Source organism: Pecten maximus, chromosome 13 (genome assembly GCF_902652985.1).
Source record: "Pecten maximus chromosome 13, xPecMax1.1, whole genome shotgun sequence".
Taxonomy (NCBI): domain Eukaryota; kingdom Metazoa; phylum Mollusca; class Bivalvia; order Pectinida; family Pectinidae; genus Pecten; species Pecten maximus.
In genome coordinates, this window is record NC_047027.1 from 37,974,105 (window position 1) to 38,000,881 (window position 26,777).

The 26,777-nt window shown below is 37.8% G+C and overlaps 2 protein-coding genes across 2 annotated transcripts in view; one reads left to right on the forward strand and one right to left on the reverse strand.

Annotated features, from left to right (window-relative positions):
• LOC117340754 (protein sel-1 homolog 3-like) overlaps window positions 1-26,777 on the forward strand; it is a 35,002-nt gene that overhangs the window by 1,641 nt on the left and 6,584 nt on the right. The window contains 19 exon segments of the mRNA XM_033902516.1: window positions 163-293; window positions 1,325-1,440; window positions 1,624-1,682; window positions 10,599-10,731; window positions 11,183-11,321; window positions 12,066-12,280; window positions 14,172-14,306; window positions 14,524-14,641; window positions 15,536-15,597; window positions 17,721-17,840; window positions 18,263-18,400; window positions 19,972-20,034; window positions 21,041-21,209; window positions 21,371-21,500; window positions 22,003-22,086; window positions 24,768-24,858; window positions 24,990-25,080; window positions 25,480-25,586; window positions 26,588-26,715. Of these exon segments, the coding sequence (XP_033758407.1) occupies window positions 163-293; window positions 1,325-1,440; window positions 1,624-1,682; window positions 10,599-10,731; window positions 11,183-11,321; window positions 12,066-12,280; window positions 14,172-14,306; window positions 14,524-14,641; window positions 15,536-15,597; window positions 17,721-17,840; window positions 18,263-18,400; window positions 19,972-20,034; window positions 21,041-21,209; window positions 21,371-21,500; window positions 22,003-22,086; window positions 24,768-24,858; window positions 24,990-25,080; window positions 25,480-25,586; window positions 26,588-26,715 (2,229 nt within the window).
• Window positions 2,110-8,042, reverse strand: LOC117340318. Its single transcript, XM_033902084.1, has 2 exons — window positions 7,942-8,042; window positions 2,110-6,870 (listed from the first exon to the last, which is right to left on the reverse strand). The coding sequence occupies exon 2, from the start codon at window positions 6,669-6,671 to the stop codon at window positions 5,643-5,645; it is 1,029 nt and encodes a 342-aa protein (XP_033757975.1). The 5' UTR covers window positions 6,672-6,870; window positions 7,942-8,042; the 3' UTR covers window positions 2,110-5,642.

Sequence of the window (26,777 nt, forward strand, 5' to 3'; positions counted from 1 at the left end):
TTACAATGTGTCTGCATGTAGACTGTGTTATGTGACAATTCTATGTCCCGTTTCAGATTTACATTGTGTCTGTAGACTGTGTTGTGGATGTTTTATATCGCGTTTCAGATTACACTCTGTGTCTGGAACTTTCGTTAATGACCATATTATGTCTTGTTTCAGATTTACCCTGTCCATGTGGGTATACATCCTAGATTACTGTAAGTTCTCAAACACGGGACTGTGTAGTCTAATGTATCACGTGACCTGGAACTCCACCTTCCTTTCCCCACTGGTGTTTGTTAACCGGAAAGGTAACATATTTAAACAAAGTCATATATTGTAGGCATCTTCGCTAGCCAAGTTTTCTGATTACGTTACACTCCATGACCCCTTGGCGGATATAGTCGTGTTTAAACCGTCGCGCCCTGGAATCTCAGGGCATCCAATCAAATCACGTTTTACATTCAGGCTTGGTTTCGTAGTAAGCAAAAATAGCTGCGCCAAGTACAAAGCTTCCTTGTCGACTATGTCATGGTATTTTACCTAAATACAGAGACGTACAATCTTTGGGGAAACATTCATGGCTTTTGATCAATTGATAGAAGTCATTGATCACATATCTCATCAAAATGACACAAGCCTCCATGTGCGTTTGTAAACATCGACGAGTAAATCGGTTACGCTCGTTTTGATTGGTCGAAAATTTTATGCGTAAAGGGTTGTTATTTCGAATCTCCGCTAGAGGGCCAGAACTGACGCCTATATCTGCCAAGGGTTCATAGAGTGTAACGTAATCAGAAGCCTTGGCTAGCGAAGATGTATTGTCACGTGATGGAATTTGTCGATATCATTGGCTAACTCTTCTAATCACACCGAAAACATCAGAGGTCGATAACAATACTCAGTACTTTTGAAGAACAAATTCAACAAAAATTTTTGAGTTATATCCTTACTTATTTCTTACAATTAAAGTATGTTAGCAAAGGAAAATACATGCAGTTCGTGGGCAAGCTAAATAAAACAAGAAACTGTTCTGATCGAAAAATTATGTTAAATATTTTAGTTCATCTTAAATTTTGATATTGGACGAATTCGGCAAGGACACAAGTGCTGGTTTAAGTTAAAGAAACACTGGTATTTTGTTTTCTTTTCACGTCAATAAACTAGTCATTAAATAGTTTTAATTGATAATCTGGATTATATCAGCCGAAGTTTTAATTAATAATATGAATTCTATTATCACGAACTTTAAATTATAAATAAGATTTTTTGTCAACACAAAAGTTTAATTAATAATTATGATTATGTTATAACATTCAATTTCTTTTGTTTTCGATTACAGGTCAGCTACATATCCAGATGAGCGATGAGGATCGTAATACTCTAGCGGCCGTCACGGACCTCAGAGTTCCCCGTAAACAGTGGTTCAGACTCATACTGGCTTTCTCCAGGAATCACGTAGGTCGCCCGTTTGAATGTAGCGCATGCGCTTAAAGGATTCTCCAATATTATGATATTTTGTCAAAGAAGTCTGTGTTACTGGTTGGTTCAGAAAGCCACTGAATGTTGTCTGTTTGTCAGGTTTCCGTTTTTGTGGATATTTTTCTGTGATATGAGTTAATTTTATGTTATCCATTACAGTGGAAGCTAACAATCACACAAGGGAAACATTTCAATGAAACAACTGTGACGTCATACAAGTGAGTACATTATATATACATTATAATGTTGTACGACAATACTGGATCTGTTCAAGTATAATCAATCTTGTTTGTAACAAGCATTTTCATTGGCTTAGAAATTTATGTTATCAGTCCATAACGTTAACAAATGACTACGTCCCATTTGATTGGTGGATGGAGTAGCGTAAAGATTTGTAAGAGAAAGGAGTCAAGCAACAAAGTGATTTTTTGCAGGATATAGATAGAATTATAAGGATTAACTTGAATATATTTTTATGTGATGGAACTATAACACAAACAACCTGAGTCGACTCTCATCATAAACCACGAGTACACTCCGTATTTATTTATTTATTATTATTATTTATGCTCAGCTGCTTGTTTCTTACACCATCAGTCAACTGCCAGCTTGTTCATTAGTCAATAAAAACTTAACACATTCGTATAGAATAGAAATGGCCGTTTATTTAAAACGACATTCATAATCAAAATCAACCTTACATAATATCATGTCATAGCATGACTACAACATATACTTCTATAGTATTACATATTAATGCAAGGTAAACAATTATGCTTGACTAGTGTAGGTGAGGGGGGAAAAGGGCCACAATGCAGGCTGTTATGTCTGAACTAGCTTCAACATAGATCACAGACATTGTAGCCTGCATCCCCCACCCACAGCAGTAAGACTGATAGACACAGTAACACAATTGAACACAATTAACAATATAACAAAACAAATTTCCATGGCATACAAGCTTGTCATACACCCGTACGCATACATCAGTTTGTAAGGAGCAGAAATGCATCATCCCAAGCTCCTACTAATGCTACTACTCTCCTTATTTTACTGTCTATGAGAGCACAGGGGCGTCATACATACTGCATTCAAGGTTGTAAATGTTATACATATATATACATGTATCAGTTTGTAGGAGCAGAGATGCATCATCCCAGGCTCCTATGAATGTCACAAATATCCTCTCTGAACTGTCCATGAGAGCTGCGGGGCATTTCACATGTTACACTATGATTTGACCACTTGAGATCTCTGTTATTGCATGCATGCTTTATCATATCATCTCTGCGCTGAAATGCATCACTCCAAGCGCTTACACATGATCATGATTATGCGTGATAGTTCCAAAAAGCACATAATAAAAACGTGGTACATATTGAGTCCAACATATTGATAGTCTTGTAACACCTTAGTCAGTGTGGCAGATCCATCTATACACAGTGAAAAGACAGAGGTGCATCACCCCAGGTCAATACACTGGCAAAATTGATAACAGGAAGTAATTATTTAAACCGCTCACATTTATAAAGTCCATTGAGCTCTCGCATACTAGAATATTTGAACTGAAATAGTACATTTCAAACAAAAGTACACACTGTACCAAGAGGTAGAGGCAGGCAAACAATTATACCCAAAAAAGTGTAAATCCATGTATGAAGATGCCATGCATCCAACATACTGGACTAGCTAGCAGAATATGTTGGTATGCGAATGTAGCGTTTAAACGCCCGTGAATGCCACCTACCCATTGCCTGAATATCTGATTCGGGAACACCCATACTAGCAGCGGAACTGGCTGCTCCAATTCTAAAACTATGACTCTTGTAAGAGTCAGGGCTATAGCCGGAAGCTAATAGTGAACGTTTCAAAACTTTAACAAAGTAAGCGTACGATACTGTCTTTCCTGAAGAAAAATTGAAAATATGGCCCGACGCTGAACCGCGAAGTTGCAAAAATCGATACAATGAATACACAGGGCAATATGTACAATCGGAATGACTTTGCAGGGAGAGAGTCATAGGATCAGTGTGATAATGACCCTTATATGATTTAAAAGTAATTTCTAATCTGCTCGGAATGTTAGATCCGGCATTAAAGAACTGAATATCAGCCAGGTTCAAAAGGTTGTGCTTTCCTTGACCTGCGGCCATTTCTCCTACCCGCAAAAAAGCATGAAATGCCAATAGATACATTGCCTTAAACGTTGATTGCTCATAAGATGATAGCCCTATACTAGGTAATGTGGAGACCAACTTGTGAAGAATAAATTTAGTAATTGGGAGACGAGTATCAGGAGTTTTACCTTGTTTCTGTAATCCTGTCAACATCTTTTTGATAACGAAAAACTGAGTTGGGTCCTGCAGGTTTAACAATTTATGCGCATAACTAATAGCAGATACATAAGACACCACTGTGGAATTAGCCAAATTGGATTGAACCAAGTGAGCTATAAATAATGCCAAATATTCAGTGCTAATGGGTAAGTGGCTGGAAACACATAAAGTATTGGCTAAGAATTGATGAAGGAGGTTGAAAGCTCTTCGATATAATTGCTTTGATCCCTCTGTGAGGGCATTATTAATCAATGTATGAACTTCCCGCGTCAAATTCTCAATGACGGGTGAGGGACTGACATTGGATGGTTGTCCATGTGCGGCATGTGCTGCTGAAAAGCCTGGACCTGCAAACGAGACAGGAAATCAGCTGCAACATTTAAATGCCCCGAAATATGCCTTGCCTTAAACTGAATATTATAACTAAGTGCAGCTACAACTAAACAGCGCACCAATTTCATCATGGTAAGATCGGTAGAAGACTGGTTATTAATGATGTGAACTACCGACATATTGTCAGAATAGAATAAAATGCATGAATCTCTAAGCTCCTGACCCCAGAGTTCCAGCGCCACTGTTATCGGGAATAGCTCTTTAATGTTAATATGGTGAACTTTGAGGTCGTCCGGCCACGCGCCATAAAACCAATGTGTACCGAAAACCGCCCCATACCCTAAGTTACTGGCATCCGTAAACATACGTAAAGTATCGGATGACTGCCAAGCTGTTGGTAGGAACATAGTAGTACCATTAAAATGCTGCAAGAAGACCTGCCAGACTCTTAAATCAAGCTTTGGCTCACGTGTAAGACGAACGTGATGATTAGGTTTTCTCAAGCCATAAGTCAACGATATCAGGCGGCGAAGGAAAGGTCGCCCCGGAGTAATTACCCGACAGGCAAAGTTCAACAAGCCTATTAGTGACTGAATCTCACGTAAAGTTACTTTGGGTTTTAAGAGAAATTCTTCTACAATCTTGCGCATTTTTTCTACTTTATCCATCGGTAACCTAGCTACCATCTCCATGGTATCAAGCTCTATACCTAAAAATGTCAGACAAGTCGTGGGGAAAACAGTTTTAGAAGCCTTAATTGGGATATGCGCAAAGTCGCAAAATGCTAAAAAATTGTTCAAATCCTTTAGACATTTTGTAGAATGAGGCTGGCTTAAAAACAAAAAATCATCCAATACGTGAACTAAACCCGATACTTTAAAGTGGTTTACCATTACCCAATGCAACATTGAACTGAATTTTTCAAAAAGCTGACAAGAAATCCCGCACCCCATGGGCAAACAACGGTCATAATAGTACAAGTCATCTATTTTCATGCCCAGCAACTCGTAGTCCTCCGGATGAACTGGAATAATTCGAAAGGCAGATTCGATGTCAGTTTTAGCTAAAAGAGTACCCCTACCATACTGATTTATTAATTCGATGGCTTGGTCTAATGTCTCATAATGAACTGTTTTATCTGAATCTAAAATACCGTCGTTGATTGAGGAACCTGTTGGATATGATAAATGATGTATCACTCTGAATTCACCTGGATCTTTCTTTGGTACTAAGCCTAAAGGCGATATATGTAAATTTTCAAATGGTGGAGTTGTAAAGGGACCAACGATTCGGCCCAGAGCCACTTCGTTTTGAATTTTTTCTCGAAGTACAAGAGGATTTTGTTTTGCTGATAACAAATTGTCAGACGACCGAAAAATTCTAGGCCCAATATAGCATAGTGAAAAACCTTGTTTAAAACCTTGTAACAGAAATTTAGTCAAATCGGCATCATAACCGTTTAAGTATGGCACTATATTACTGAAACTGACAGGAGTAGGTACTAGACTACTACTTGTTACTCGTGGGTTTAGATTTATTGCCCCCTGTTGATGCAGTGGAGGACTGACTTGCTCCGGAATTCGACTTTGTACATTTCCGAAATGAATGGGGACCTTTGCAAATTTTACAGGTGTGCTGGAAACTACAGTTGGTTTTGTTACAGAAACCTTTGTTCCGAAAAGCATAGCAAATTTTGCCTTGAGACTGAGAACTTGATTGATTTGATATATTCGCACGTTTATTATTGTTGGTAGATGTCATGGCCTCCAGATATAGCTCCGAGACCACCTGGTCCCAAGGGAGACTATCAGGGTTTGCCTGCCTCCACTTTCTAAACATCATGTCATAACCTATAGCAGCAGCATCTCCCGCCCTCTTAGCAATAGTCTGAATAGTATGTGCATACTTCATCAATGCTGCAGCCATAGTTGGTTTTGCTTGTGTAAGCACTGTCACAAAAATTTGAAAGGCACTCTGCCATTGGTCTAATGTTTTAATAGGCATGGCTTTATTTTTTGGAACTAGTGACAGCGTGTTAGCCTGAACCGTAATGTTAAAATTTTCAGATTTATTTGTATTGATAAGGGCGCCAAATTCAATATACTGGTCCGCCTGAATTTTTTCTTTGACCCGTGCATCAACACACGAGTCAAGAGGGCGAGAAATGCTGCTAAATGATAAAACATTTTGGTTGATACCTATTATATCTTCTGCTACACCATGTAGCGAAACATCAGGAATAGACATTGGAGATTCCGGAACCTCCCTTATTGGGCTGGAAACTCCATCGCTGTTGTTGTTCAGAGCAGCTGGCTGTGGTTGGTGCATAAGTGCACCAAGTGTCTGCGTGAAATTGGAGGGTTGTCTTAAAGCTGTTACATTTCTTTGCCCGGGTGCTCCAAGGGCTGATGCTGGCAAAGGATGTTGCCCCGGTGCACCAAGGGCTGCTGTAGGGGCAACTCGTACATGTGATGTGTGTCCAGCTGGCTCCTGTATAGGCGTAGGTGCTGAAATAACCATGCCTTCGGCCTTCATCATGGCAAATAATTCTTTTGCAATGGCCGAAACTGAGGACGTCTGTGTTTCCTATTCACTGTCCTGTAATGGCGTTACCAGTGGCACTTGGGCATTCTGGCGTGTTGACCGCCTTTGCTCTGTACGAGATCTGGTGCCTGCACCCCTGGTTGGCACGAGGCGGTGATTTATGGCAGCTTGACGTCTGGCTGGAGGCATTGTGCTCAAAAAGAAAAGCAATACATTATATTTCAGCCCAACTTGATTATGTAAGCCATTGTTCCGGTAAATTAGGACCAAGTCAAGAAAGAGACAGAAAGTATGGCCTCGTTTGTTGCTTGACTTGTAACCTACTGAGTATTTGCCTTAAAACTGACAAGCAAAACTGACATATGAACAAAGTTACAAAATATTTGTAAATATATCTATATATATAGAAATATATATCATTCAGTTAATCAGTCACATATGTATACATGAACTATAATATCACCCAAGTATATTGGGATAATACAACTATTGCTCATAATGACTAGATTAAAAACAATATTATCTTTAGGCTTTAAAGATAACACCAATTTTACAGAAAAAATGCCACATAGGCTGTATAAGCGTACCACATAGGCAATACCTTAGCCACCAAGGCTAAGCGTAAAACAAGCCACCAAGGCCAACTGTTTAATGAAGTCACAAAGACAACAGAAAACACATGCCACAAAGGCCCTTTTTGCCACAAAGGCTGAGTCTTTAAATTAAATCAGTATCCCTCACCAAATATCTAGGTGTTGTACATATCCTGTGAATATTATGAGAGACACACATTCCACAAAAAGTTCTACTTATACCATAAATAAGCCACTAAGACTACAACCGATAGATTATACAAATGACCACATGGAACAACAAAGTTATTACAGTGATCTCCCTTTAATCGTCATGCAAAATTACCGTGTCTGACACAGCTCATATCAGTACCACGTCCTAACGTAAAGATGACAGATAAATATACTGCCAGGTCACCAAGAACCTCATACAACTAGAATCTAGCTAAGGCTAGGTAACGTGCGATATGGAACTGGATCACACTAAATATGTCTAACTAACATACTCGATAGGTAAATTGAAACAGGAAGTACGCATCTAAACATACTGTACACATGTAAACAAATGCCTCACTCCAAGCTTATAATTATTACCCGAAGGCTAATAACACCTGACACCTAACAGCAATGGCATAATATACACAATGAAATTCCTATAAATATGCAGCCAATGTACACATAACGCAACTTACTACTGATCCCGACTGAACTAATTACTGGCTCGCCGGGACCCCACTATCACTGCACCGCGCACACTCCGGACATATTTTGGGAGCCCGTGGGCGTCATTCAGGTGAACCCCATCATGTCGTAAAATCTCCCTGGGGCTTTCTTTCAATCCCTTATGTTTGTGATAGGAAATATCGGTCCTTGTAGAGGCAATTGACTTCAACTGCCGGTTAACTTTACAAATAAAGTCATTATACCTGTCGGAGGAAACGTAACGAGTCCTTCTTCTAGGCAAAAGTTGCATGATAACCACATGTTTTACTTCATATCCATACAATAGCCATTCGGCTATAGCCACAATGTTAATGGCTAAACGACGCGGTTCCACTGAGGTACTATCCGCATCGTTACCACCAATCTGCAGAACTACAACATCGGGGCGATGTTCTTCCACAAATCTACGGAATTCACCCACAAACAAATCACTGACACGACCGCCACCTTTTCCCAGAAATGAAACATGAATCTCAGAGTCACGCAGCCTCAGATTCTGCCATTGTTCTGATTCTCGACGAACATAGTCCGACAATCGTCTCACAAAACTATGACCAAGAACTGCTACATGAACAGGCTGTTTCTCCATGACCCGGAAGTTAAACAAATCCCCGACCTAAAACACCGATCGATGTTTCATGAACCGTGAATATGTAAATAAAAAACGGTGTTACCTTTGGCCTTTGTGTCTCTTTTCCAAGTGACGCTATGTGGTTATAATCACGTGATCTTAAGAGTAACTCCTATACTGCGCAGACTCCGCAGATCACGTGACATACCTCATTAACATATATCTATTTACAGGGTAATAGAACACATACAGCGTAGCTTAGCCAGATTTAACATGATTCTAATACATATCAATATAGAATATATACCCACAAGCACAGGTCATAAATGCAATTAAATAAATGATATTTAATTGTTTATTTATTTATTTTTATCTCCATGATATCATACTTAGGTTACACAGAAAACATCAATTAATTTATTCCGTATTGTTGGGGAAAACTCGCATGGTCGGCCAGGTAAACCATATATTTTAACATCCGTTCGAGACATGCGAATTATAGAATGGGCCACTATACTTCTAGTATAGGTTATACGGACTTTTGCTTCACAAGAAAATAAAATTAATTAACCAAAATGTAAAATGTAGTTGGAACATTAATATACAGGATCAACTTGATGAATACTTTTATCCTGTAACTGGCATCCACATTGTCGGTATACACCCGCCACCACATATGTTTTTGCTGTATTCGACAGTGACGGTAAACAGCTGTATTTTAGAATCTAAGCGCGTGCGTGAATTCGACTGACCTACTTACAAGGGAAACAATGTTTAATCGACCAATATATTTGGAACATTGTTGATACTGTTCTATTAAAAAGGATGTTAATGGCTGTTGCAGGATACATGGAACACATGGTCAATGTCATTGACATAAGCTGTATTTTTGGCTCGTGACAGAAAGACAAAAGTCGCACGGCAAGGCTCGCCACATTTGATTTTCTTAACCCTCGCCAAATTAGAGCTTATATTTGAAGACACATATACAACAACCATTCAATACTGATGGTACAATCCGCCCCTTAAACAATTCAATACTTAGTAGATGGCTAACCCTGCACCTTCAACAATTCGTTATTGATTGTTAACCCCGCCCCTTCAACAATTCGTTATTGATGGTTAACCCCGCCCCTTCAACAATTCGTTATTGATGGTTAACCCCGCCCCTTCAACAATTCGTTGTTGATGGTTAACCCCGCCCCTTCAACAATTCGTTATTGATGGTTAACCCCGCCCCTTCAACAATTCGCTATTGATGGTTAACACCGCCCCTTCAACAATTCGTTATTGATGGTTAACCCCGCCCCTTCAACAATTCGCTATTGATGGTTAACACCGCCCCTTCAACAATTCGTTATTGATGGTTAACCCCGCCCCTTCAACAATTCGTTATTGATGGTTAACCCCGCCCCTTCAACAATTCGCTATTGATGGTTAACACCGCCCCTTCAACAATTCGTTATTGATGGTTAACACCGCCCCTTCAACAATTCGTTATTGATGGTTAACCCCGCCCCTTCAACAATTCGCTATTGATGGTTAACACCGCCCCTTCAACAATTCGTTATTGATGGTTAACCCCGCCCCTTCAACAATTCGCTATTGATGGTTAACACCGCCCCTTCAACAATTCGTTATTGATTGTTAACCCCGCCCCTTCAACAATTCGTTATTGATGGTTAACCCCGCCCCTTCAACAATTCGTTATTGATGGTTAACCCCGCCCCTTCAACAATTCGTTATTGATGGTTAACCCCGCCCCTTCAACCATTCGATACCGATGGTTAACCCCGCCCCTTCAACAATTCGATGCTGATGGTTAACCCTGCCATTTCATCCCCGCACGTGATCAAGCAAACCTTCGTGTCTGAATGATGAATTCGGACACTTTAACGCACTTGAGTGAATGGTGATGTTTGATTTCTGTGGAGAACACCTTATCATGATTTAACCTCTAATACAATCTTGGTAAACATATGCACATACATTTAAAACAATCATTCCTGATTCATGATAGCTATTTGTATTTCTATAATTCGCAACATTACCCAGAGTTCCCGGAGTCACATTCATGGATGACACGGAGGGGCTGTTTGTATTTGGCGCGTTCGATTCGACACCTTCCTTCAAGGGATACATCGGACAGGCGACCTTCTACCGGAACAGACTGTTGCGATCCGAAGAGGTACGGATGTTTTAAAAATCGTACATTTTTGCATTATTTCAACTACATTTTGCTCTTTTTAAGCATATTGGAGTTTAACGTATAAATCAGCGTATACACATTGGCGTTAAGGTGATTGATTGTAACAATTCTTCAAAATCAACAATAGGTACTTTTTCATGTTGCGAGATTACATAGGTACAATGCTAGGCACTGCTTTGGGTTTTTTATTTACAATATCTGGAAATGAAGTAGCACTTTCGACATCAATTTTGAAAAAGTAGTCTTTACGGACAATTAAGTCGCACAAGAATCAGTGTTCCTTACAAACTGCGTTCATTCTACCGTATACGAAGTCACTATTACGGTCATTTCTTGAGTAAATACAAAATGTTCGCTGATTGCTTCTTTTAAAGCATGTAAATAGGAAATAAATCTAAAACATTCCAATACTGTTTTACTTCTCTCACAGATTCCTCTGCCGAGTCCTTATCACGCCATGTTTGAGCTGGAACTCTCGCGGAGGACGACACGGTGCGAGAGGTTCCAGGAGTGGGTGTATGGTCGGAGCGCGTTCTATAGACAACAGGTCAAGTCGGCGCGGCGAGCAGGTACATCCGTATTCATTGGGTTATCATCCTACCTTGTCTGTATTTTCAATTTCTGAGTTCAGTTCTAAGATGTTTATCAAAATATTGAGTGTTTTTTATTTGTCTTTCTTAGATGATTACATTAATGGTATTTTTAACCTACATTCCATATGATACAAATATTGAAATGAGACCAGCGACATGCATTTGGTTCCATAGCCCCATGCGGAATAAGCAAGTTTGGTGTCGCTACATATCACAGGCATTTATAGTTTTATATTGACTAAAATTAAAATGTAAAATGTAATAATCATTTTAATATTTCAATATAGAAATACAAATGCCTGTCTTTATACGGATTATATGGTATGCGATCTTTTGTTAATAGAAAATAGAATTGAAGCCCATGTTTAACCATCATCCGATGAAGAAAATTTATAAACTCTCGATATATGTGATAGGTTGGGGGGGGGGGGGGGGGGGGTCGAAGTGGTAACGTACTCGCCTTTCATTAACTAAGACGACTGGACCATGTAGTTTCGGCCAACGAAACTGTAACAGAGCGCATGATTAATTAAATTTAAATCACTGTTTCCACTAGGGATCGAACCCGGGACCTCTGGCTTACTAGTCTTACGCTCAACCGATCGAGCTAAAGAGAAGATCTCTCTAACAGAGCAGTATATTGCGGCTTGTATAACCAGGGTTACAAAATAAATAGTTTCTAGTTTTTAGTTTAATTCGTTTTTCATTATAATTATCTAGAACAGTGCCACACATATTTCTCCAACCTTTGGAGGGGGATCCTGATGAAGATGTACGATGAGGATTTTTCCAGCCGCTGTAACAAGTTTGGGGAGCCAAAATCAAAACTCTATGGCTACATGGACATACTGATCAAACGATATATCTATAAAGGCAGGTTCCCATCACCGAAACAGATCGGCGAAAAACTTTACAACAAAGCCGTCAAATTTATGGTAAGTTTCAGTTTGAAGCTACTCTTCATACTCAGATGAATCTTTTAGGTTTTTTCTGAAACCCGTGTCCTATATCTAACCAGCGGTTTTTTCTAATTGTTTATACCCGCAATGCTGTCTCGTAGATCGTGTGGAACGATGCAGGTACATATGATGAAGTCGTAGACTCGATAATAGACTTTGGATTGGTTCCACAACACTAAACACAGAACAATCACTAGGCTAATATTTGTACATACAAATACGCTAACTACAGATAGGACGTAAGAAATGTGCCTGCTGTCTGTATTGCATGATCGTAAGAGGTGACTAAATTAGGGTGGGGGAGTGGTTAAGGTGTCCCGACACTTTAACGCTAGCCTTCCACCTCTGGGTTGTGAGCTCGAAACCTACATGGGACAGTTGCCAGGTACTGACCGTAGGCCGGTGGTTTTTCTCCGGTACTCCGGCTTTCCTCCACCTCCAAAACCTGGCACGTCATTGAATGACCATGGCTGTTAATAGGACGTTAAACAAAAACAAACCAAACAAACCAAAGACTAAATTAGGGCTACCATCCTTTCTCTTTCTAAAACACTGTCTTCCACCTAACGTCTCCCTTAAGGAGCCGCATACAACACCATCGGTTTTGTCAGGATAAACCCTAGTTTTGTTACATATATGTACGATGAGTATTTTGTTGACACATTTTGTTTAAAAATGAAAATAATGTTTTCAACTTCGGGATAACCGGTACATTTTACATAAGTTTTATAATATCGGGACCAACATTTTACTAAGGGATAACCGAGTATTTAAAATTATCCGAGTTTTTATTATTAAGAAAAAGAAGGATTTTGGCTGGGACCGGAGTAATACTTCGAGTTATACGGGGTCTTCGAGTTATCCGAGTTCGAGTTAAAGAGGCTTGCCCGCAGAGAGCTCAGAAAAATTGGCTAATAGAAAAAGATTTTTTACACATGACAGATTGTTGGAATTGTTGAGTTTTTCATTTTATTTTCCTTATAAAACGCTGAAAAGTGATATTAAAACCTCATTTTTAAATATTATTTATTTAATCGCAACCCGCAATAAGTCTAATTTGGTTGACACATCAAAGAAACAAGCACGTGCACAGTGCCGCACAGTGATAACTTCAAAGGCAGCGGCGATTTACAAAGAAGATTTGCCGTTATATTCCATACATTTCCCTCTCAGGTTGAGTTTTAAAACGTCTTTTAAATACATATTCTGTAATTGTTTTCAAGAAATAAAGTCGGAAAGCCTCTAATTTTGTCACATAAAAACGTGTACTTAAGTTTATTTAGTGATCGGAGATGTGGCGTTTACCGGTCCGTCTGCGGGTAAGCCTCTTTAACGAAGTTTGACTGTATATAGACTACTAAATCCTGCGATTTTGATGATGATTCTATGATGACATGAATACAGAAAGCACGACAAACTATATTTTAATACCATTCATTTGTTTATGTGAACTCTGCTATTAACAAAGAGATGTGTATTGTTTTTTCACCTCCAATCTCTAGGCGAACTTTATTCCTGTCACTTGCAGGAATAATTTGTATTTTCTCTCGGAGTAAACGTTGATAAAAAGAAATTACTACACAAAATTATTGCTTGTGAAACGTCTAGAATCTAGTAAAGTTTGATTCAATGAATTACTTTTAACTCATTCATCCCTGAAGTGTCATAATGAACTATTCCAATGTTTGAATCGGAAGAGTTCAAATGTGTCTTCAGGGGTGAATGAGTTAATCAACTTCATAAAATATCGAATGTGTTAGAAGAGATTAGAAAATGGATGCCTCCATGTTACAAAGAGGCGCTTTTAATTACGACTTTTTTTCTCGATTTTTATTGTTATCATCATTGTCAATTTATCTTAAAACAGGACATTGGTTTTAGTCACGTGAGACGTGCCATACCATTGTTGAAGCAAGCCAGTTGCTATGACAACCATGACGCCATGTACATGTTGGCAACTTTGCTTAACAATGGGGTCAAGGTGAAGGCTGACGAGCGGCAGGTAAGAGGTTTGTCCAGTCAAATCATGTCCCCAATTAAAATAGCATGTATCGTTACGCAGGTGAAAGGTTTGTCCAGTCAAATAATGTCCCCAATTACAAAAGCATGTACCAACTATTTCGGTTTAGCAAACTGTTCAGTGTTTTTAACACAGTATTACTCTCATAATGTTTTTAATACAAATTACTTTATTAATTACGTTTTTCACTTATGATTAGGCCCAGGCTTACTTGATGAAAGGTTGTCTGGAGAAACACCGCCTTTGCTGTCTGGCCTTAGCACACAAACACAGATACGGACTTGACGGGGTCCCACAGGACATGGAACAGGCTTACGGTAAGTCCTCGTGTGGTATCAAACAGTCGATATTCTCTGTAATGGAGTAACCATCTTGGAAGTATATAAAATTCGATAGAATAATTGCTTTCAGATTTCATTCCGTTCTTTTTTTATCTCCTTTATTTCGAATATTACTCAAATCAAGAAAAATGAAACACTGTAGAATAATTTTCGATTTTGACGCTCTTTCGTGAATTTTCTTTTCTGATGGTCTCAAATATTACTCAAATCAAGAAAAATGAAACACTGCAGAATAATTTTCGATTTTGACGCTCTTTCGTGAATTTTCTTTTCTGATGGTCTCAAATATTACTCAAATCAAGAAAAATGAAACACTAGAATAATTTTCGATTTTGACGCTCTTTCGTGAATTTTCTTTTCTGATGGTCTCAAATATTACTCAAATCAAGAAAATGAAACACTGTAGAATAATTTTCGATTTTGACGCTCTTTCGTGAATTTTCTTTTCTGATGGTCTCAAATATTACTCAAATCAAGAAAATGAAACACTGTAAAATAATTTTCAATTTTGACGCTCTTTCGTGAATTTTCTTTTCTGATGGTCTCAAATATTACTCAAATCAAGAAAATGAAACACTGTAAAATAATTTTCGATTTTGACGCTATTTCGTGAATTGTCTTTCTGATGGTCTCAAATATTACTCAAATCAAGAAAAATGAAACACTAGAATAATTTTCGTATTTGAAGCTATTTCGTGAAATTTCTTTTCTGATGGTCTCTATTTCTTGACAGAAAATATCGTAGAGCACGATTTACAGGGAACTGACAAACCCAGTTGTTCTCTGAGCGAGATAAACGAGACAGTATTATACTGAGGTGACTTAAAGGATTTGATGTGTACAATAAAATGGTCTAACATTTTATTTCAGTGTATTATAAGTATGTCGCCGACACTGTAAGGGTGGACAAGGAAACACACAAAGAAACGGACGTAAGTAGATACATTGTATATCCAGTAAAACAATAGACATTTCGGGAGTGAACATTGTATATCCAGTAAAACAATAGACATTTCCGGAGTGAACATTGTATATCATGTAAAACAATAGACATTTCCGGAGAGAACATTGTATATCCAGTAAAAAATAGACATTTCGGGAGAGAACATTGTATGTCCCGTAAAACAATAGACATTTCGGGAGTGAACATTGTATATCCCGTAAAACAATAGACATTTCGGGAGTGAACATTGTATATCCAGTAAAACAATAGACATTTCCGGAGTGAACATTGTATATCATGTAAAACAATAGACATTTCCGGAGTGAACATTGTATATCATGTAAAACAATAGACATTTCCGGAGTGAACATTGTATATCCAGTAAAACAATAGACATTTCCGGAGTGAACATTGTATATCCAGTAAAACAATAGACATTTCGGGAGAGAACATTGTATATCATGTAAAACAATAGACATTTCGGGAGTGAACATTGTATATCCCGTAAAACAATAGACATTTCGGGAGTGAACATTGTATATCCCGTAAAACAATAGACATTTCGGGAGTGAACATTGTATATCATGTAAAACAATAGACATTTTGGGAGTGAACATTGTATATCCAGTAAAACAATAGACATTTCGGGAGTGAACATTGTATATCATGTAAAACAATAGACATTTCGGGAGTGAACATTGTATATCATGTAAAACAATAGACATTTCGGGAGAGAACATTGTATATCATGTAAAACAATAGACATTTCGGGAGTGAACATTGTATATCATGTAAAACAATAGACATTTCGGGAGTGAACATTGTATATCCAGTAAAACAATAGACATTTCGGGAGAGAACATTGTATATCATGTAAAACAATAGACATTTCGGGAGTGAACATTGTATATCCCGTAAAACAATAGACATTTTGGGAGTTGAACATTGTATATCATGTAAAACAATAGACATTTTGGGAGTGAACATTGTATATCCAGTAAAACAATAGACATTTCGGGAGTGAACATTGTATATCATGTAAAACAATAGACATTTCGGGAGTGAACATTGTATATCCCGTAAAACAATAGACATTTCGGGAGTGAACATTGTATATCCAGTAAAACAATAGACATTTCGGGAGTGAACATTGTATATCATGTAAATCAATAGACATTTCGGGAGTGAACATTGTATATCCTGTAAAACAATAGACATTTCGGGAGAGAACATTGTATATCATGTAAAACAATAGACATTTCGGGAGTGAACATTGTATATCATGTAAAACAATAGACATTTCTGGAGTGAACATTGTATATCATGTAAAACAATAGACATTTCCGGAGTGAACATTGTATATCATGTACAACAATAGACATTTCGGGAGAGAACATTGTATATCATGTAAAACAATAGACATTTCCGGAGTGAACATTGTATATCATGTACAACAATAGACATTTCGGGAGTGAACATTGTATATCATGTAAAACAATAGACATTTCGGGAGTGAACATTGTATATCATGTAAAACAATAGACATTTCGGGAGTGAAAAAAATGTATGATTTGTCTCTTGAACAAAATATTATAATAGTTACAACAATAAATTCAATGGAATGGAAACAAACTGTTCATGTTATATCAGAAATATTCTTTTTCAGATTCAACTGAAATATCAATATAATAAAATGTTACTAAAGACAATGTAGTATATTAACATTTTGACCTTCCATGGATCTACAAAGGACCCAATCAGCCGGATGTTACAATCGTTATACTCATTATCCGTCAATCAATTTTCAAACAATTATTCTTTAAGTTAAATTCCAAAGAATGATAGCTGTTTATCATAATGAGGATGGCGATGTGTTCCAGTGGCTGAATCACCAAGCTAGCAACGGGGTCTTCTCCGCGCAGGCGTATTACGTGTTAACCTTCAGGACACAAGTTCCATATTGCGTTTGAGGTTTTTTAAGGATGTGCCTTTATAACATTGATAGTAGTCACGTGTCTTCCATGTTTCATTCACTTGTCACAGGTCAGTAGTGTTAATTTAATTAACTTGTTACCTTTGTCTACAATGTCATTTCACACTTCAATTTACCAGGTACTGACAGAGTCGGTTAGACTAACGGACGAGGAACAGCTTCGTGAACAGACAGATGAGGATGGCGATGTGTTTCAGTGGCTGAAACACCAGGCTAGCAACGGTGTCTTCTCTGCTCAGGTTAGCTACAAGGCTTTCCGATAAATACGTGTCTTTATGTTTGGATTTCGTATTTCCTATTTCTGCATATTTTCTAATTTTGTGTGAAATATTCGATAATAGTGGAATCCTATTGATTTATTTGAAAATTTTCAAATTTGAAAATGGCAGATTTTCATTTGTTCCTTTTTCTTTATAGAACTCTTTCTTTTATCCTTTTTGACTTAATAATTAGTTCTTTGTAGTTCTTGTTGTTGTTTATCTTCTTTACATCTTATGTATTGTCTTCATACCACATTGATAGGTTATGACCGAGTAACGAATGATTATTTGTTGAATAATTATTTTTGTGAATTTTATCAAATCATTTTTGGATTGTTACAATGCTCTACTGTAGGCCAACAAATCGCGTTGATCAATTATTTATGTTAATGTTTCCATAGCAACACATGGCACGTGCGTTGTTTTGGGGCTCACAGGGTTTGAAGCGGAACATGGCGGCTGCTACAGAGTACTTCCGGTTAGGAGCGGAAACACAGGACCCTCAGGCCATGTATGACTACGGGATTATACTGCTGAAGGCAGGTGCATTCGATAAGACATTCATGAGTTTATAAAGATAGCTCTTACTGGCTTAGCAATGGTCACTTTCAAAATATACACAATTCCCATAGAGGTTTATATAAGAGGTCTCTGTACAAATTCCCATAGAGGTTTATATAAGAGACCTCTGTACAAATTCCCATAGAGGTTTATAGAAGAGGCCTCTGTACGCAATTCCCATAAGGGGTTTATAGAAGAGGCCTCTGTACAAATTCCCATAGAGGTTTATGTAAGAGGCCCCTGTACACAATTCCCATAGAGGTTTATATAAGAGACCTCTGTACAAATTCCCATAGAGGTTTATAGAAGAGGCCTCTGTACGCAATTCCCATAGGGGTTTATATAAGAGGCCTCTATACACAATTCCCATAGAGGTTTATATAAGAGACCTCTGTACAAATTCCCATAGAGGTTTATATAAGAGGCCTCTATACACAATTCCCATAGAGGTTTATATAAGAGGCCTCTGTACAAACGCCCATAGAGGTTTATAGAAGAGGCCTCTATACACAATTCCCATAGAGGTTTATAGAAGAGGCCTCTATACACAATTCCCATAGGGGTTTATATAAGAGGTCTCTGTACAAATTCTCATAGGGGTTTATATAAGAGGTCTCTGTACAAATTCCCATACGGGTTTATATAAGAGGTCTCTGTACAAATTCCCATAGGGGTTTATATAAGAGGCCTCTATACACAATTCCCATAGGGGTTTATATAAGAGGCCTCTATACACAATTCCCATAGAGGTTTATATAAGAGGCCTCTATACACAATTCCCATAGCGGTTTATAGAAGAGGCCCCTGTACACAACTCCCATAGGGGTTTATAGAAGAGGCCTCTATACACAATTCCCATAGGGGTTTATATAAGAGGCCTCTATACACAATTCCCATAGAGGTTTATAGAAGAGGCCTCTGTACAAATTCCCATAGGGGTTTATAGAAGAGGCCTCTGTACAAATTCCCATAGAGGTTTATAGAAGAGGCCTCTGTACAAATTCCCATAGGGGTTTATATAAGAGGCCTCTATACACAATTCCCATAGAGGTTTATAGAAGAGGCCTCTGTACACAATTCCCATAGAGGTTTATAAAAGAGGCCTCTGTACAAATTCCCATAGAGGTTTATATAAGAGGCCTCTGTACAAATTCCCATAGGGGTTTATAGAAGAGGCCTCTGTACAAATTCCCATAGGGGTTTATAGAAGAGGCCTCTGTACAAATTCCCATAGAGGTTTATATAAGAGGCCTCTATACACAATTCCCATAGGGGTTTATATAAGAGGCCTCTATACACAATTACCATAGAGGTTTATATAAGAGGCCTCTGTATGAGATGTTAAAAAATAAAATAAAATTTTGAAATTATAGCTACGATTTCAAATAGACAAAAATTAGCGTATGTATTCGATCTGAAAAGATTTCAACAGAGAAAGGGTAAAAGAAAATACAATCATGATTGAAAACAAAAATAGAAGTTATAAGTTCGTCCAGATGACTAAATTCGTTTCCCTATCCTACATGGTATCATTATTACCATCTTACAGGGTCAAGGGAGCAAAAAGAACAAAACAGAGGGTCTCCAGCATATACAGGCCAGTGCGGACAAGGTAATAATTTAATATTTTTACCATAATGAATTATAAAGTATTGTTATCTTTGGATCGGAGAACAATACTACCACAGTTATAAGTATTAATTGTCCTTTACTTTTCTTTTGCCAAATGTTTGTACTTATTATAGGCGTTGATAATGTTATAATAACTTGTGATTTTCCTTAATAAGATATGTATTGATAAAAAATCACCAGGTTATATCAATAGTGTCATATTTATGATTTAAGTAGATACTTACTTAAAGGGGCAGTCGTCCTTCTTTTGAATTAAGTTTAGGCCGTCAAAATTAAACTTGTTAGAAAACTTGTATTTTTTACTACTTTGAAAAAAATTTTACTCTCAAGATAAACCAAAGTTCTTCATTTTTTTTAAGTCCTGAAAATTCTTAATTCGACCCGAATTATCACTAATCACCGCAAAGACACACGATATTTGAATACGATACGCCTTTTTCCTGTACATTTCGGCGTTAATTTTATTACTTGTAGGCACAAACACTCATATGATCATCGTTCCGACATAGATTTCATCAATAGAAATTGTGAATGATTCTGATGTCCCAACGAAAGAATGTCCCTTTAAGCAATACACCTTTATCATACACAAACCATACGCCGGTGATGATGGGCCGTTTATTAATGTATATTGAAAATCAGATAAAATAAAGAAATCAAGAAAACCCTATAAAATATAATCCGGGTCATATGCTTTTCTCTCGATGATTCTGAACTCATTTACTCTAGAGAGATGTTAATTTGGGATCAACGGGACATGTATGGAAGCTTTTTCTGTAGATTCTTATGTAGTGTAATATTTTAGGTCTGTTCTTGTTAAACGTCGATTACGAATCGAAGAATGCCTGGAATATTTATGTTAACATTAATTATCGCGTAGTAATATCATTTAGCAAATGAACAAATAGTTCACACACTTTGAAATTTAATAAAGTCACTTTTCTGAGTGTTGTTGGCTTTAATTACGGCTCCTTTTCCATTTGAAGAGAAACCCATCAGCTTTGAATGCTCTTGGGTGGTACGCTCATAACTTTGACAAAAATATGACAGCGGCTGTGTACTACTTCGAGAAGGCATACAGGGGAGGTAATGCAGATGCTGCTTACAACCTTGGATTATTTCATCTTAACGGAGAATATCCAGGGAAAATCCCAGAATTCCGTATGTATCAATATTTCATTTTAATAAGTTTTTGTTTGTTTTTAACCGACTAAAATTGCAATTGAGATCAACGACTGAACGAGTTTTGCTAATAATTGCAAATAAACGCTATTATCTGGATTGTTTTTTTGTTTACAATCGACCTTGCTTTTTCTATTAGGATACCGCCCTGGATTACTTTAACTACGCAGCCACCAGAAACCAGATCGACGCCGGTGTGTTTGTATCCTATCTGAATATGAAGGGTACTCGTTTGCGGGGCCGGCAGGTGTACGTGGCCACAGAGTAAGTTATACTTGTATCGTATATCTACATAAAATAGACAAAATCATATCGTTATGACCTTTTAGTTTTACACGATCTACATAAAATAGACAAAATTATATCGTTATGACCCTATACACGATCTACATAAAATAGACATAATTATATCGTTATGACCCTATACACGATCTACATAAAATAGACATAATTATATCGTTATGACCCTATACACGATCTACATAAAATAGACATAATTATATCGTTATGATCTTATACACGATCTACATAAAATAGACATAATTATATCGTTATGACCCTATACACGATCTACATAAAATAGACATAATTATATCGTTATGACCCTATACACGATCTACATAAAATAATTAATAACATAATTATATCTTTTGATCTTATACACTCTTGAACTACTATTAGTATTCATAGTGTAATACGGTTTTTTTTCTCAGTATTAACGGTGTTGTGTTAATAGAATAATAGTTTTGTATTTATGTGTTTGTAGATGGGCCCGATTCATTGCTGAAAAAAACCCGGCTCTTGGTTTCGTCCTCAGGAAAGGATTAAAAGCCTTCAGAATTGGTGACAAGTAATGCTTTTCGTATTTTCTTTGTATTTTTTTCCCTATAAATTGTTCATTTAATAAGGTTGTAATAACTTAATGCAGAAACCATTCAATGAAAGTTTTGGCGTTTGTTTTTTGTTTTTTTCGTTTTTTTTTTAATTTGTAATAAAACAATGCATTTGTAGTTAACAATTGATCAATGGTGTCATTATTATTCACTGAATCATTAGGAGTAAGTTGTCACCACTGTACCCATCATCTTTAATGACAATATATGCATCAGTGTATCACTTGGCCTCTTGGTATTTACCCGTGACTAAGTATGCCCCCTGGTGTACTTACAGACCAGTTGCCCTTCTCTACTATATATATCAGTGTATCACTTGGCCTCTTGGTATTTACCCGTGACTAAGTATGTCCCCTGGTGTACTTACAGACCAGTTGCCCTTCTCTACTATATATATCAGTGTATCACTTGGCCTCTTGGTATTTACCCGTGACTAAGTATGTCCCCTGGTGTACTTACAGACCAGTTGCCTTTCTCTACTATATATATCAGTGTATCACTTGGCCTCTTGGTATTTACCCGTGACTAAGTACGCCCCCTGGTGTACTTACAGACCAGTTGCCCTTCTCTACTATATATATCAGTGTATCACTTGGCCTCTTGGTATTTACCCGTGACTAAGTACGCCCCCTGGTGTACTTACAGACCAGTTGCCCTTCTCTACTATATATATCAGTGTATCACTTGGTATTTACCCGTGACTAAGTATGTCCCCTGGTGTACTTACAGACCAGTTGCCCTTCTCTACTATATATATCAGTGTATCACTTGGTCTCTTGGTATTTACCCGTGACTAAGTACGCCCCCCGGTGTACTTACAGACCAGTTGCCCTTCTCTATATATACTGAAACGAAAAAGAAACGCAACATGGAAAATTGTGATTAATTTTGTATTAAATATACATATCTGTATAAAAATCGCGGAAATAAACATGCACCCTGCCTAACACCCATACCAATCTTCAAAATCACCCAAGTGTGACTAGAGACCTATGCACTTCCGGCGCGGTAAAAACATCAAAAACCGTGCCTGTACAAACATATGCGTTCTTTTTTCATTCAAACCAGTATCAATTCATCACTAACATTGAGCCACATCATCGCCAATACTTTTGCAAACAATAATTCCTTTTACAATTATGCCACGGTTATCAAAGGTTGATAGAGGACGTGCTATAGCGATGCTTCTGGCAGGGAACACGCAACTTCACGTCGCTCGACAATTCAGAGTTCACAAATCGACTATTAGTCGATTAGTTTCACGTCTTAACGCAACAGGAAGAGTCGATGACCAGCCGAGATCAGGACGTCCACGCGTAACGTCGCGACGTCAAGACCGGGTTCTTAGGTTGGCACACCTGCGTAACAGGAGATTAACGGCCGCTGAAACGGCAAGGAATACGATTGGTAATCATAACCGTCGAATTCATCCCCAAACAGTGATCAACAGACTGCGTGAGGCTAATTTGCGTGCAAGGCGACAGTACGTTGGTTTACCACTAACACCGCAACGTCGAGCACGTCGTATGCAATGGGCAACGGCACATATGCCCAGACGTTTTCCTATGAGACGTTGGAGGTCTATGCTCTTCACCGATGAATCTCGATTCACGTTATTTCGAGCAGATGGCCGTCAACGTGTGTACCGGCGTCGAGGCGAACGTTTTGCTGACGCCTGTGTTTTGGAACACGACCGATTTGGGGGTGGATCAGTTATGGTTTGGGCGGGAATCTCCCATGGTTTGAAGACGCCTTTGGTGATAGTCAATGGGAATTTAACGGCCGTACGCTATCGGGATGAGATCCTTAGGCCCCATGTTGTGCCGTTTGTTAGGCAGCATCATCTAACCTTTCAGCAAGATAACGCGAGACCACACGTTGCAAGAGTCTGTAGAGACTTTCTTGCGACACAGAACATTGTTCCTATAGATTGGCCTCCATATAGCCCCGACCTGTCCCCAATCGAGCATTTGTGGGATGAATTAGACAGAAGAATTCGAAATCGCCGTAACCCCCCAAATACCCTCCCTCAGTTAGCAAATGCACTCGTCCAAGAATGGAATAACATTCCAATACGGAAAGTCAATGCCCTGATGAACTCAATGCAACAAAGAATTAGAGATGTGATAACTGTTCGAGGAGGACACACACGATATTAGGGCACGGTTTCAAAACTGCTGCCATTTCAACTTGGATTCACTTAGGGTACTACCAATCATGACCTTCTAGCAAAGTGACCTGTTCTTAAAAATCTCTAAACATTTAAAGGATGTTACATCAATATTCAATATTAACTATTACATATGAAATTTAAACATAATGCTCACAAGTATTATTTTATTAAACCTACAATTTGAAGTTGCGTTTCTTTTTCGTTTCAGTATATATATCAGTGTATCACTTGGCCTCTTGGTATTTACCCGTGACTAAGTATGCCCCCTGGTGTACTTACAGACCAGTTGCCCTTCTCTACTATGTATATCAGTGTATCACTTGGCCTCTTGGTATTTACCCGTGACTAAGTACGCCCCCTGGTGTACTTACAGACCAGTTGCCCTTCTCTACTATGTATATCAGTGTATCACTTGGCCTCTTGGTATTTACCCGTGACTAAGTATGCCCCCTGGTGTACTTACAGACCAGTTGCCCTTCTCTACTATATGATGGCTGCTGATGCTGGAATAGAGGCGGGATCCTTTAACCTGGCCTGGCTCTGTGATGAAAATCAGGTAAGTTTGACAAACAAAATAATACTTAACATATTGTCATTAAAGTACGCAAAAATTAAATCGGGTCTGAAAATTTTACATTGTACAAGAAGCATACGACAGACTGAACCTACTTTTTCAATACATTGTAGGACGGAATTGTCAGTTTCATAGAGAAGGAGTGCCAATGGCGACAGTATAATATCACTACTCAGAGAGAACAACAGTTCATTGACCCATACGGTGAGTAAAATAGGAAAAACATATCGAAATGTATAATGGGATCATATTGTTTTGTTTCTACAAATGTTTGCGATTTTTTTTTTTATCCCAAGTATTTCACATGCATGTATCCTATGTCGTTTCTCAGAACTGTGCAACATTACTTTTCCCGGCGTTCAGTATTCATAGTGGCCGTGTATTGTCAATTTTCGTTAATATTCTGGTAATTTATAAATATCAATGTATATCTTTTGTTTTCAAAAAATAGTTTTTAAGTTTATTAGATATATTCCAATTTGCTGCCGCGGATTAAATAATGAACTAAAAACACTTGTTTCCAAGTGTAGTACATAATATGTGTATATGTTTTATACCTTGGCTGTGTTTGGAATGCCTACTGATGTTTTGAGGAAATTTCAGCTCTGATTAAGATGGGGGATTACTACTGGTATGGCTGTGGAGGTAACAGAGACCCCAGGAAAGCGGCCGATATGTACTCACAAGCTGCTAAGAAAAAGGACCCTCATGTAAGAACATAATCCTTTTAAAGTTCCTTGGTATCTATTGCATGATCCATTCTGAGTATTCTGTATAACGTCACCAGACTTGTATTATATATAATCCATTCTGAGTATTCTGTATAACGTCACCAGACTTGTATTATATGTAATCCATTCTGAGTATTCTGTATAACGTCACCAGACTTGTATTATATGTAATCCATTCTGAGTATTCTGTATAACGTCACCAGACTTGTATTATATGTAATCCATTCTGAGTATTCTGTATAACGTCACCAGACTTGTATTATATGTAATCCATTCTGAGTATTCTGTATAACGTCACCAGACTTGTATTATATATAATCCATTCTGAGTATTCTGTATAACGTCACCAGACTTGTATTATATATAATCCATTCTGAGTATTCTGTATAACGTCACCAGACTTGTATTATATATAATCCATTCTGAGTATTCTGTATAACGTCACCAGACTTGTATTATATATAATCCATTCTGAGTATTCTGTATAACGTCACCAGACTTGTATTATATATAATCCATTCTGAGTATTCTGTATAACGTCACCAGACTTGTATTATATGTAATCCATTCTGAGTATTCTGTATAACGTCACCAGATTTGTATTATATGTAATCCATTCTGAGTATTCTGTATAACGTCACCAGACTACTATATATATATGATCATGTCAGGGTATCGGGCCGACCATCACTGCGCCATTGAAACGTTCTTTTTTAAGAACGCCGATGTGGCGCAGTGGTATAAGCTGCGGGTATTTCTGGTTAGGCGATTGTGTGCCGTAGATCGTTAGTTCGAGGCCCGATTAGGACAGGAGTCAAAAAGTTGTTTTCTTCGTCATTTTTGTTACTATGTTATATTTCTATATATATTATATATATAATGAAAATTTTCTTAAACACTCCGATCGTATTCTAAGCTTTACATTTGAATTTCACCTGTAGTGTTGTTTTCATTTGTTTTAAACGACTCTTTTTTTCCAGGCAATATTTAATTTAGGTTTGATGTTGGAGGAAGGGGCTAAAATACACCCGTCTGTCTGGAGGTCTCTTCGTATCTCAAAAGAGGACCAGGCCAGTAATTTCACCTTACTCACAACCATTTACAGAAAGTAAGTGGCAATATTAGATTGAAAATATCAAAGTGACAATTCTCAGTCTCCAAAAGGGTATT

What these genes read in the sequence shown, in the direction of transcription:
- LOC117340318 (XM_033902084.1), bottom strand. Translation starts at nt 6,671, where the DNA reads ATGATGAAGGCCGAAGGCATGGTTATTTCAGCACCTACGCCTATACAG.